The 12320-nt window shown below is 44.7% G+C and overlaps 1 protein-coding gene across 1 annotated transcript in view; it reads left to right on the plus strand.

The window, feature by feature from the left end:
- Positions 1–12320, plus strand: part of LOC117362792 (trifunctional purine biosynthetic protein adenosine-3-like) — a 102824-nt gene that overhangs the window by 78672 nt on the left and 11832 nt on the right. The window contains exons 17-20 of the mRNA XM_033949768.1: positions 2042–2245; positions 4779–4931; positions 7946–8076; positions 10869–11010. Coding sequence (XP_033805659.1) covers positions 2042–2245; positions 4779–4931; positions 7946–8076; positions 10869–11010 — 630 coding nt within the window. The remainder of the gene's footprint in view (positions 1–2041; positions 2246–4778; positions 4932–7945; positions 8077–10868; positions 11011–12320) is intronic.

The raw sequence follows: 12320 nt of genomic DNA on the forward strand, positions 1-12320 counted from the left end.
GGTGTCCCCACGGTATCCCTGCAACCCCAGGGGATGTCCCCATGGGATCCCCGCAGCCCCAAGGGGTGTCCTCACGGGATCCTTACAACCCCAGGGGGTGTCCCCATGGGACCCTGCAACCCCAAGGGGTGTCCTCATGGGATCCCTGCAACCCCAGGGGGTGTCCCCACGGTATCCCTGCAACCCCAGGGGGTGTCCCCATGGGATCCCCGCAGCCCCAAGGGGTGTCCTCACGGGATCCTTACAACCCCAAGGGGTGTCCCCACAGATCCCACGACCCCAAAGGGAACCCCTTGGTATCCCTGTTGTCCCCGTTCTCTAGTCTGTACTTCTTAATCAAATGCACACCAAATGTATGTTGAACTAAATTCATTCTATATGTGTAAATTCAGGATGGACAAACTATATTAGATGTATGTCAGTTTGTAACCCATGTTGACTAATATGTATGTTAACCTGTAACCTGTTCTGAGCTCATTGGGGAGGATGGGATGTAAAATGAATTAAGTAAATAAATTTATGTTATAAAATGAGGAGATATCAGTGAACAATGTGTACCCACCAGCACATTCTTAAAGACAAATGGAGCAAATTAGCTCATTTTGTCACACATCTCACATCATGTGACTCCTCAAATAACAATAAAATGCTTATGTGAACTCTGTGAAAGTCCATCCATGTAAGGTCAAAAGTCCCACTGAAAAATCACTTATTAAAAAAAAAACAACAGAGAAATAAATAATGGTAACAAATAGAACTTATCTAGTGCATGAACTAATGGAAACATAGAAACATGATGGCAGATAAAGGCCAAATGGCCCATCTAGTCTGCTCATCTGCAGTAACCATTATCTCCTCCTCTCCCTATTGGCTAAGGATCTTAACATTTGCATCTCCTCTTCCTATAGGCTAAGGCTCTTTACACCTGCATTGTGATGTCATAGAACTTTATGGTTATAGAAACATTGTAACATGATGGCAGATAAAGGCCAAATGGCCCATCTAGTCTGCCCATCTGCAGTAACCATTATCTCCTCCTCTCCCTATTGGCTAAGGATCTTAACATTTGTATTTCCTCTTCCCGAAGGCTAAGGCTCCTTACACCTGCATTGTGATGTCATAGAACTTTATGGTTATAGGAAACATTGTAACATGATGGCAGATAAAGGCCAAATGGCCCATCTAGTCTGCCCATCCACAGTAACCACTATCTCTTTCTCTCTCCGAGAGATCCCACATGCCTATCCCAGGCCCTCTTGAATTCAGACACAGTCTCTGTTTCCACCACCTCTACCGGGAGACTGTTCCACACATCTACCACCCTTTCTGTTCAAAAGTATTTCCTTAGATTACTCCCGAGCCCATCACCTCTTAACTTCATCCTATGCCCTCTCATGCCTCGACTCATGCACATTTACATTATGTAGGTATTTAAACGTCTCTATCATATCTCCCCTCTCCTGCCTTTCCTCCAAAGTATACAGATTGAGCTCTTTAAGTCTGTCCCCATATGCCTTATGACGAAGATCACGCACCATTTTAGTAGCCTTCCTCTGGACCGACTCCATCCTTTTTAGATCTTCTTGAAGGTGCGGCACAATATTCTAAATGAGGTCTCACCAGTCTTATACAGGGGCACCAATACCTCCTTTTTCCTATTCGCCATACCTCTCCCTATGCACCCTAGCATCCTTCTAGCTTTCGCCGTCACCTTTTCAACCTGTTTGGCCACCTTAAGATCATCACATAAAACCACACCCAAGTCCCGCTGATATCTTCTCATTGTATAACATAAATGATATACTTACATTCTTACCACTGAGCTCTGAGTTAGTCTTTCCCCTAACAACTTTTGTGAAGAATCCTTGTAAGGTGTTTTGATTTTTCAGAGAGAGGGAGAGTTTTTTGGTAGTTTTGAGACTCGCTTTCTTTTTTGTCCATTTGTTGAGTGGCTCATTCATGTGAGTCGTTCCATAAAAAGTCAGTAGATGGCCTGCTTGGCACGACAATATTAGTTCATGTATGTGATTTAAATTTACAGATGCCCGTCACTGGAAGATCCCTGAATTTTTCTCCTGGCTACAGAAAGAAGGTGCGCTCTCAGAAGAGGAGATGGCCCAGACCTTCAACTGTGGCATCGGCGCCATCCTGATAGTAGAGAAAAAGATGGCAGAACAGGTTCTGAGGATTGTACAGAAGCACGAGGAAGCGTGGTTCATTGGGATGGTGGTCCCACAGCAGAAGGGTTACTTATTATTTTATAACTGCATGATAACCTGCTTTCCCCTCCCTCAAAATTATCTGTCAGGCTTGCTGTATAAACTGAACACTAGCAGATACAAATATGAAGATGATAATAACTTATTATCTATTTACTAAAGGGTGTTAAGCTCTTTTAATGCATGGTTGACGCACACAGACTATTGCATAAATGCATTATAGTGTTTACACATGCTAACTTGTGCATTACTGATGTTTTACAAATATTTTGGGGGGAGGAATCATGTCATGGACAGAGAGAGGGCATGGAAGTGTTAACTAGCAAGCATGTTATACTTAATGTGTACCAACTGGTTAACACAGAGTTAATGTTAGAACACTTATAGGTTGATGCTCAAAACCTAACGCCAGCGCTAAAGGCTATTACCACTGGGGTCAATGTGTCGCCCAAAGCTTTCAGCATGGGCGCATTTAGCATTGGAAAAAACGCTGCTATATCTAGGGCAGAATTAGAAGAATTGGTTGAGGAGGAAGTGACATCAGCGATAGAAATGGCAACCTGAACCGGGAGCTCATCGGCTCTTTTTTTTTTTTTTTTTGCAAGTAGACCGATCTAGGGGATTTTCCTCTGTGTATCTGACTTATTTGAAGCTGATTAGATGGGGGGGGGGGGGATACACAATGCTCCAGCAACCCAGCAAAAATAAATAAATACCGTGGTGGAAGTGATTTTAATTTACCAGGTGATTCTCAGCACGCATGCTATTTGTGCAGAGCAGCTTCAGTAAAAGGGGGAGGAACTGTGCTTGGTAAGTGCTTAAAGAGCAAATTGGTAGGCACAGCTCTTCCCCCCTCTTGTCAAGCCCACAGCAAAAAAAAAAATATAAACCTCTTCTCTTCTCCCCTGCTTGTGATCAGCTGAGCAGGCAGGGGAGAAGAGACGAGCTGCCATCAGCTGATCGTGTCGGCAGTGCCAGCTCAGCTGATTGCAGCGCCCTGCCGGCTCCCTGCTTACTTTTTCTTGCGCCTAAACGTTCATGTACTGTGAACCACGGGCATGTTTTGACCCATACCAGGGAGCGAGATGTTTGCTGTTAACTGAAAAAATGGATATTTCGCCCCTCTTGGCAAGGAAAGTGGCTTACATAGGACCAAACAAGTGGAGAGATCAGAAAGCAAAGAGAGGAGAGAAGAAAAACGCAATAAATCCATGTAAAATGTCTTATTATTGCCCCCCCCCCCCATGTTACTCAGCAAGACTGAATTAGTGAGTAGAAGGAGTATGTATATCCCCCCCACCTCCACAATCTTTTGGATCATTTTTGGATCTCTTTTGTCTTTCCAGATTTTTTTTAATTCACTTCAGAAATTGTGTGTAAAATTGTAATTAATGCACAGCTTTATTAAGTCCACGCAATGCAATTCTGTGCACATTCATTTGGAGTTCATATGCCCATGAAGTTAATTTAGTGTGTGTTTATGCATAAAGCATTTGCCAAACTGGAAACCAAGGCCCAGGTTCTGTCAACGGCACCTAAATCGGCTGGCACCCGCTGCATGACAGTCACACAGAAACGCGGCTATCAGTGCCAGAGGAAAAAATGTGGGTGCCGATAATGTAGGCCAGGGTTTTAGAAGCCTCCATTTCTATTTTTTGGGGAGAATCATGCATAGCACTGCCTAGAGACGCCTAAGGTCACCTCGTCCCCTAAACATACCTAATTTGATCATAGGTGTCACTTGGTGCCATGCTGTAGGTACGATTCTGGTTGGCGGTGCCTATCTTTTTAAAAAAATTGGTTTTAAATGGTTCAGTTTAGAGAATGACATGGGAACAAATTTTTCCCCGTCCCCACAGGAACTCAATTTTCCCCGTCCCTGTGAGTTTTGTTGCTGTCCCTGCCTCGTTCCTGTAAGCTCTGCCTTAACTGCACAAGCCTCAAATACTTATGATTTTAAAGTGTTTGAGTCTTGTGCAGATGAGGACGGAGCTTAAGTATTGGTGGAATGAGGCATTATGACATCACAATCTGAGCTCTAGAATGTTGCTACTTATGATTTTAAAGTGTTTGAGTCTTGTGCAGATGAGGACGGAGCTTAGGTATTGGTGGAATGAGGCATTATGACATCACAATCTGAGCTCTAGAATGTTGCTACTTATGATTTTAAAGTGTTTGAGTCTTGTGCAGATGAGGACGGAGCTTAGTTATTGGTGGAATGAGGCATTATGACATCACAATCTGAGCTCTAGAATGTTGCTACTTAGGATTTTAAAGTGTTTGAGGCTTGTGCCGATGAGGACGGAGCTTGCAGGAATGGGGCAGGGGCAGGAAAAGAACTCTCAGGGATGGAACGGGAAAATGAGTTCCCACGCGAATAAGGAAAATTTTGTCCCCGTGACATTCTCTAGTTCAGTTACTGTACTGATTAAAGTCAGTTAATGCAATTAAGTTAGGAGTGATCTAGGCGCCGTTTACAGAATATGGCCCCAAATGCATATCCCTAGTGAGTAGTCATTTTTTTGGTAACATCTTTTTCTTTTTCTTGTTTGTCTGAAGGATCTCGGCCTGTTGAAATCTGTAATTTATTGAAAGCATTACAAGCAAACGGTTCCCAGGCTGCGAATAAAGCAACAGATTCAGATAATTACCAGTCAGACAGAGCGCAAGACAGCAAAGCAAGGGTGGCGGTTCTTACCTCATCAGGAACAGGTACAGAGGGAGGGAGGGAGGTTATGCCCTGTTTATATATATAAAAAAGGATGACAACAGAGATTTTGTTAATTGTTGTATTATTGTGAAGTCATCAATAAAAACCGTTAAACAGTAAAAGCTTACACTGAAAAAAACTTGCAGTGTAACTATGGCAAATTTTAACATAAGAATCTAATCTAATCTAATTCTTAGGTTTGTATACTGCATCATCTCCACGTTCGTAGAGCTTGGCGCGGTTTACAGTAGATGAAATAGGAAAGAACTACAACAGAGGGTTAGAGGTAGAAGTGTGAAGAATATTAGAGGACTTGGGATGCGAGATATAAGAGTTTTCTTGATTCCTAAGTTGGAGAGAGGCTTATATTTTTTGACAAAAGCCAGGTTTTCAGATGTTTGTGGAAAACTTGGAGAGAGCTCAAGTTCCGAAGAGGGGAGGTAAGGTTGTTCCAGAGCTCAGTGATTTTGAAGTGGAGGGAGGTCCCTAGCTTTCCTGTGTGGGAAATGCCTCTTAGGGAGGGGAAGGATAGTTTTAATTTGTGGTAGGATCTGGTGGTATTAGGGTATGAGGAATTCCAAGAAAGAGGGATAAAGGGAGGGAGGATACCGTGTAGGATTTTGAAAGCTAAACAGGCACTTTTATAGTGGACCCTGGCGATTATCGGAAGCCAGTGAAGCTTGGCCAGGAGCAGGGAGACATGGTTAAATTTACTTTTAGCGAAGATGAGCTTGGCCGCTGCATTCTGAATCCGCTGGAGCCTGTGGAGGTTTTTCTTAGTAGGGCTTAAGTAGATAGAGTTGCAGTAGTCCAATCTGGAAAGGATGATGGATTGGACAAGGAGGGTAAAATGTTTTTGATGGAAGCAGGATCTAACTTTCCTCAGCATGTGAAGGCTGAAAAAGCATTTTTTTAACCAAGGATTGGAGGTGGTCATTGAAGGACAATGCGGAATCAATGATGACGCCCAAGACATTGCTCGAGAACTCAAGCTGCAGAGAGGAGCCAGAGGGTAGTGGGATGGAGGTGGGTAGGTGGTCTAGTTTTGGGCCGAGCCAAAGAAGTCTTGTTTTGGACTCATTCAATTTCATTTGCACAGTGTGGGCCCAGGATTGTAGGTTCATTATACAAGAGGATATGTTCTTGGACAGGTTGGTGAGGTTCGAATTGGTCTCGAGGAGGACGAGGATGTCGTCGGCATAAGTGTAAATTGTTTCAAGGGGGGATAGGTGGAGGAGTTTTAGGGAGGACATATAGATGTTGAAAAGGATAGGAGATAGTGGAGAGCCTTGCGGGACTCCACAATTCGGTTTCCAGGGGGAGGATGAGGTGCCATTCATGTTAACAATGTAAGAACGAGAGCGGAGGAATTTAGAGAACCAATCTAGGACTGTGGAGTTGATGCCTATCTCAGAGAGTTGGTAAACAAGAATATCATGGTGGACAACGTCGAAAGCAGCGGAGAGGTCAAATTGTAGGAGGACGGCGAACTTGTTTCAAGAGTGAAGTTGTTGGACCCTTGAAATCAGGGAAGACAGTAGGGATTCGGTGCTGAAGTTAGGATGAAAGCCTAGGGTAGAAGAATAGAGAATCTCTCTAAGTATGATGAGAGTTGGGTAGAAAAAGGTCACCGTGAGTTCGGGGACAAGGCCATTCACCGCCCCGTGGAGCGGTGAATGGTAGCACGGGGCGGTGAACAAGTAGTGAACGCGCAGTGAATGAGCGTTCAATCCGGCAGCCCACTCTCTCCCGCTGGCCGTCCATGCATCTCCCTCCCTCCTTTTCCCTTACCTTTTCTTCTTGAAACTGGCGATTTCTATAAGGCTACGAGCTGTATTACAGCCGGAGTCTTGAAGTCGCGTTGCGTTGCCTACTGGAAAAAGTCTCCTCTGATGCAACTTCCTGTTTCCGGTTGCATCGGAGGAGACTTTTCTAGCAGGCAACCCGACGCGACTTCAAGGCTCCTGCTGTAATACAGCTCATAGCCTTATAGAAATCGCCAGTTTAAAGAAGAAAAGGTAAGGGGAAAAGAGGGAGGGAGGGAAATGCACGGCTGGCCGGTGAGAGGGAGCTGCTGGACCGCATGAAGGGTGCTGGGGATGGAGGGATGGAGAGAAGACGCTGAAGACGTGGATGGTGACGGGGCGGTGAAAGAGACAGTGGGGACGGTGACGGGGCGGTGAAGGGGACGGCAGAGACATGGACGGAGCGGTGAAAGGACCAGTGGGGATGGGACGGTGCAGAGGATGGTGGTCCGGGGACGGGACGGTGACGGAGACAGAATTTTTCCCCGTGTCATTCTCTACCTTTGATACTCAACTTTTGGAAGTCGATATGGGGACAGATTAATGTTATACTTGAGTCATCAATTCCATTGGCTTATGAAACAGTCATATGTAGAACATTACTACATATTAAGTCCCCCATGGACCGATATAAATGCCGTCTTTTCATAATTATGATTGGGATAGCCATGCAGATGATTGGAAAAATTACAGTCGCCTGAATTTTCCTTTTTGGTGGGCGAACCTATGCTCTAGTTATAGGTATGAAAAAATGAATGCTGAAATGCTGGGGCATAGCAATGTATTTAAACTGGTTTGGGGCCCGTTGATATCTTATATTACTTCTCTGTAGTTGTTTTTTGTCTTTAATTCTGTGCCATCTCCTTACACATCCAGGGTGGGAAGGAGGGAAGGGGGTGGGATTGTGTTACTGTATTATTTTAAATCAGTGTAGATTATTGAAAGATTATATACATAGTAATTAATCAATGGGTGGGTGGGTGGGATAAAATGATTGATTTTGAATATCTGTAAGTTGAATGTGCTTTTCTTGACTTGTTATATGTTTTTATACCTGTGTGTTGCATTGTTACTATTTGAAAATTAATAAAGATTTATAAAAAAAAAAAAAAAGAAGTTGTCCTACCACTGGATAATGCCTGTGGTTACAGAAGGAAGGCAGGCATCATCAAACATTCACACATTTCCCCTTGTTTTCCTTTTCCCTTCAGGTAGAGATCTCAAAGCGCTCATCACCTCCACTAAGGAGCCTGGCAGCAGGGCTCAGGTGTCCTTGGTGGTCTCGAATGAGTTTGATGTGCAAGAACTGCAGATGGCAGCTCGAGCAGGTGTTCCCAGCAGAGTAAGAAACCTTTACGCATGTTCCAAACAAAGCAACATTTCTTGCACATTTGTAACACATGGTGTCTTGCGTATGACGTGTTAATAAATCCAATGAAACTGAGCACAGATATCCAGCTTCCCAGTTTAGCAGCTCAGTTTTCGGGCCCTAATGTCAATTGATTTTATCTTATCAAAACTTTCTTGCCAAACTGTGGGCTTTTTGATTTTTGCTTTATTTCATTTTCTTTACCCTTACTTTGAAGGAAGGAGATGCCTTTATCCATGGTTTTTTTCTTTATATGATATCCATGGCTGGGACACAATGAATGGAAAATGTCTCTGCTCAGCTTTCCCACATCTCCCAGCCTGTATTTCTTACTTTTACCACTCCGTTATCCATTCTCAGACACTTTCAGCCCCCCCCCCCCCGCTGCATATCATAACCCCCTTACCCTGCGTTTCTAGCATAAGAATATAAGAATTGCCATCTCTAGATCAGACCCTGGGTCCATCAAGTCCGGTGATCCACACACGCGGAGGCCCCGCCAGGTTTACCCTGGCATAGTTTTAGTCCCCATATTACTGCATGCTTCTCGAGGGAGATGTGCATCTAATTTACCCTTTCTATGTTTCTATAACCATAAGGCTCTATGACATCGTAATGCAGGTGTAAAGAGCCTTAGCCTATAGGGAGAGGACATGCAAATATTAAGAACCTTAACCAATAGGGAGAGGAGGAGATAGTGGATGCTGCAGATGGGAATACTGGATGGTCCATTTGGCCTTTAGCTGCCATCATGTTTCTATGTTTATATAGCCATAAGGCTCTATGACATCATAATGCAGGTGTAAAGAGCCTTAGCCTATAGGGAGAGGACATGCAAATATTAAGAACATAAGAATTGCCATCTCCGGATCAGACCCTGGGTCCATCAAGTCCGGTGATCCGCACACGCGGAGGCCCTGATAGGTGTACCTGGCATAGTTTTAGTCCCCATATCACTGTATGCTTCTCAAGGGAGATGTACATCTAATTTACCCTTACCCGTATCACTCTATGCCACTCTTCTAATAGAGTTATGACACCACACACACACATTCCTAGCAGAGTAACAATACTTTACGCTGTATTAGTACAACTTTTTTTAATCCAAAATACTTACGAGTCAGTCATCATTCAATAATCTTCCACCACTAGTGCTTTCAGACTTGCAACCAAATAAGGAACTGACTCTTCTATTAGCACTTCCTTTACTTTTTCTATGCTCTCATCACAGGAAATAAATAATTCTCGGAAAATTATTTGACCCATATTTGGATTTAACTTTTATCTAATGTATAACGTAGATTAGGGGTGGGCAACTCCAGTTCTCGAGGGCCGGAATCCAGTCGGGTTTTCAGGATTTCCCCAATGAATATGAATGAGATCTATTTGCATGCACTGCTTTCAATGCATATTCATTGGGGAAATCCTGAAAACCCGACTGGATTCCGGCCCTCGAGGACTGGAGTTGCCCACCCCTGACATAGATGATCCACTCAAGTGTTCAGGAGAAGGACCAACAAATATTTCTTCACTCAGTGTGTAATTAAACTCTTGAATTTGTTGCCAGAGAATGTGGTGAAAGTGGTTAGCTTAGCAGGATTTAATAAAGGTTTGGATAATTTCCTAAAAGGCATCCCTAAGCCATGGTCCAGGAAGTGATGTCATAGGGAAAGCCGACTCCGGTGAGCACATCAGGCCTGAGTAGCTGCTCATGCTGGCAAAGATATAAAGAGGTATGGGGGGAAAGGGAGGATGCGAGTGTGGCATAAGGGGTGAAGAGGGTATGGGGGCTCTACCACCCCAGGCACCTCCTACCTTTGCTAAGCCAGTCTATTACTACTTATCATTTCTATAGTGCTACTAGGCATATGCGGCACTGTACAACAAAAGAGTTTACAATCTAGTTAAGACAGACAAATTTGACAAGAAGGTGCAGCTATATACAGTGCTCAGACGGAAGAATTACAGAGGGAATGATAAGACAGGTGGTGGAACTGAAAGCGGCTTCCAAGAAGTGGGCTTTGAATACCACAAGGGACGGAGCTTGACGTTTCAGGCATATGGGGCAGCAAAGTGGAAGGGAAGGAGGCTGGAGTTGGCCATAGGACAGTGTCTCGCCAACTTTTTTGAGCCGGGGCACACTAAACCTAGTGTTACTGGCTCGAGACACCTGGAAATGCGCCGTCGGCGCATGCGCAAAGGCCCTTCAAACGGGCCTTGCGCCGAGAGAAAGACCCGTGCTGGAGAGAAGGGCCGGCAGAGAGAAGAGGTGCCGGCGTCGGGAGATTGCTTATAGGACGTCCCTCTCTTCGCGACAGTAGACAGTCATCCAGCGCCGGCACCTCTCCTCTTCCCCAGTGTACTGCGGCACACCAGAAACCTCAGGCGGCACACAGTTTGTGATACACTGCCATAGAGGATAAGAGTACAGATAAGAGAGACGTTAAACCAAGCGTTGTACTAATAACGTGTGGCTCAAACACGAATCGTATCGAGTCACCTAATAAATTGATCCAATTACAGTCTATTGGTTTTCGTCTCCTTCACTGTGGTATTACTTGGTGTTCTGCGGAGGATTTGTTGTCTTCAGTAATTACAGATCATCAAATGTCAGTCTCAGGGAGTGACAGCCACTAGCTTTACCCTTTGTGAGAGAGAAGGGGAATAAGTGTCTCAGCTCCCTGAAAAATCACAGATTTCTTTGCTTTACTTGTTTATGCTGCCCCTGCGATGCTCAGGCTACCATTATGTCTTCTTTATTGTAGGTGATCGACCATAAGCTCTATGGAAGTCACTCAGAATTTGAGAGCACAATTCATACCATTCTTGAGGACTTTTCTATTGACTTCATCTGTCTTGTAGGATTTAAAAGGATTCTGTCAAGTTCCTTTATCCAAAAGTGGAAAGGTGAGAATAATTAAACTCCTCCATGGCTTCTGTTGCTCTGCATTACCCAGGCTTTACCCTGTGCACTAAACACATCAGGGACCTGCCTGAAACGGCTGTGGCATCAGCCAATCTCTAGCAATTACTACTTAAACGTGGCTACTGTGCTTAAGGGAATCTAGAACTTCAACAATTTATGTCGATTTAAGATCAACCCTATATAAGAACAAGCCGCTATAATAAAACCCTTAGCACGCATGTGCACTTCAGTCTCCTTGTTCTGTGCCTCCATGCTACTGTGCTGCTGCATGCACAGTAGAGTAGAACTCTGCCTGTGGCGGTTTCACCATTGCCCTACCTCGGCGATGCTGCGAGGCTGAATCCAGTGACAACCGGGCCTACCAAGGGGGGGGGGAGAGAGGGCAGACTGCTCTGGGTGGAAGCATGAGGGGGGTGTTGCTATCCCATGGGAGGCAGGAAGTTTAATTGTGGCTCTGCAGCAATCCCTCAGGGGCTCTTGGCAGCGCTGAAGATGAGGCAGCAGTCCGGGAAGAGCAAAAGAGGATCCAGAGAACGAGTTAGAAGACAGCAGGAATGTGAGAGGACCCCAGCTAGCTAGACAGGTAGGAGAGAGAGAGAGAGTACAGGGATGGGGTGGGCCACCACCACCTTGGCGAGCAAGGGCTAAAGGAGCCCTCCTCCCCCTCCCAGCAAAAGTGAAAGCGCGGTAGAGAGAAAAAGGAGAAAAAAATAGACGGGGCAGGGAGAGATACAGAAAGAAAGAAAAAAAGATAGACAGGGGCAGGGAGAGAGAAAGAAAGAGGGGGCAGGAAGAGAGAAAGAAAGATGGGGCAGGGAAACAGAGAAAAAAAAAAGATGGGCAGGGAGAGAGAAAGAAAGAAAGATAGACGAGGCAGGAAGACAGAAAGAAAAAGAAAAAAAGATATATGGGGCAGGGAGAGAGACAAAAAAAGATAGAAAGAAAGAAAGATGGCAGGAGAGGAAGAGACAGGGGGAAGGAAGAGAGAAAAATAAAGGAAAAAGATGGGGCAGGGAGAGAGACAGAAAGAAAAAAAGATAGACAAGGCAGGGAGAGAGACAAAGATAGAAAGACAGACAGCGGGAGGGAGACAGAAAGAAAGGAAGAAAGAAAGACGGGGGGCGGGGGAGAGAAAAAGAAATAAAAAAAAGACGGGGCAGGGAGAGAGACAGAAAGAAAGAAAAAAAGATGGGGCAGAAAGAAAGATAGACGGGGCAGGGAAAGACAGAAAGAAAAAAAGATAGACGCGGGCAGGAAGAGAGACAGAAAGAAAGAAAACCAGACATCTATT

Source organism: Geotrypetes seraphini, chromosome 6 (assembly GCF_902459505.1).
Source record: "Geotrypetes seraphini chromosome 6, aGeoSer1.1, whole genome shotgun sequence".
Taxonomy (NCBI): domain Eukaryota; kingdom Metazoa; phylum Chordata; class Amphibia; order Gymnophiona; family Dermophiidae; genus Geotrypetes; species Geotrypetes seraphini.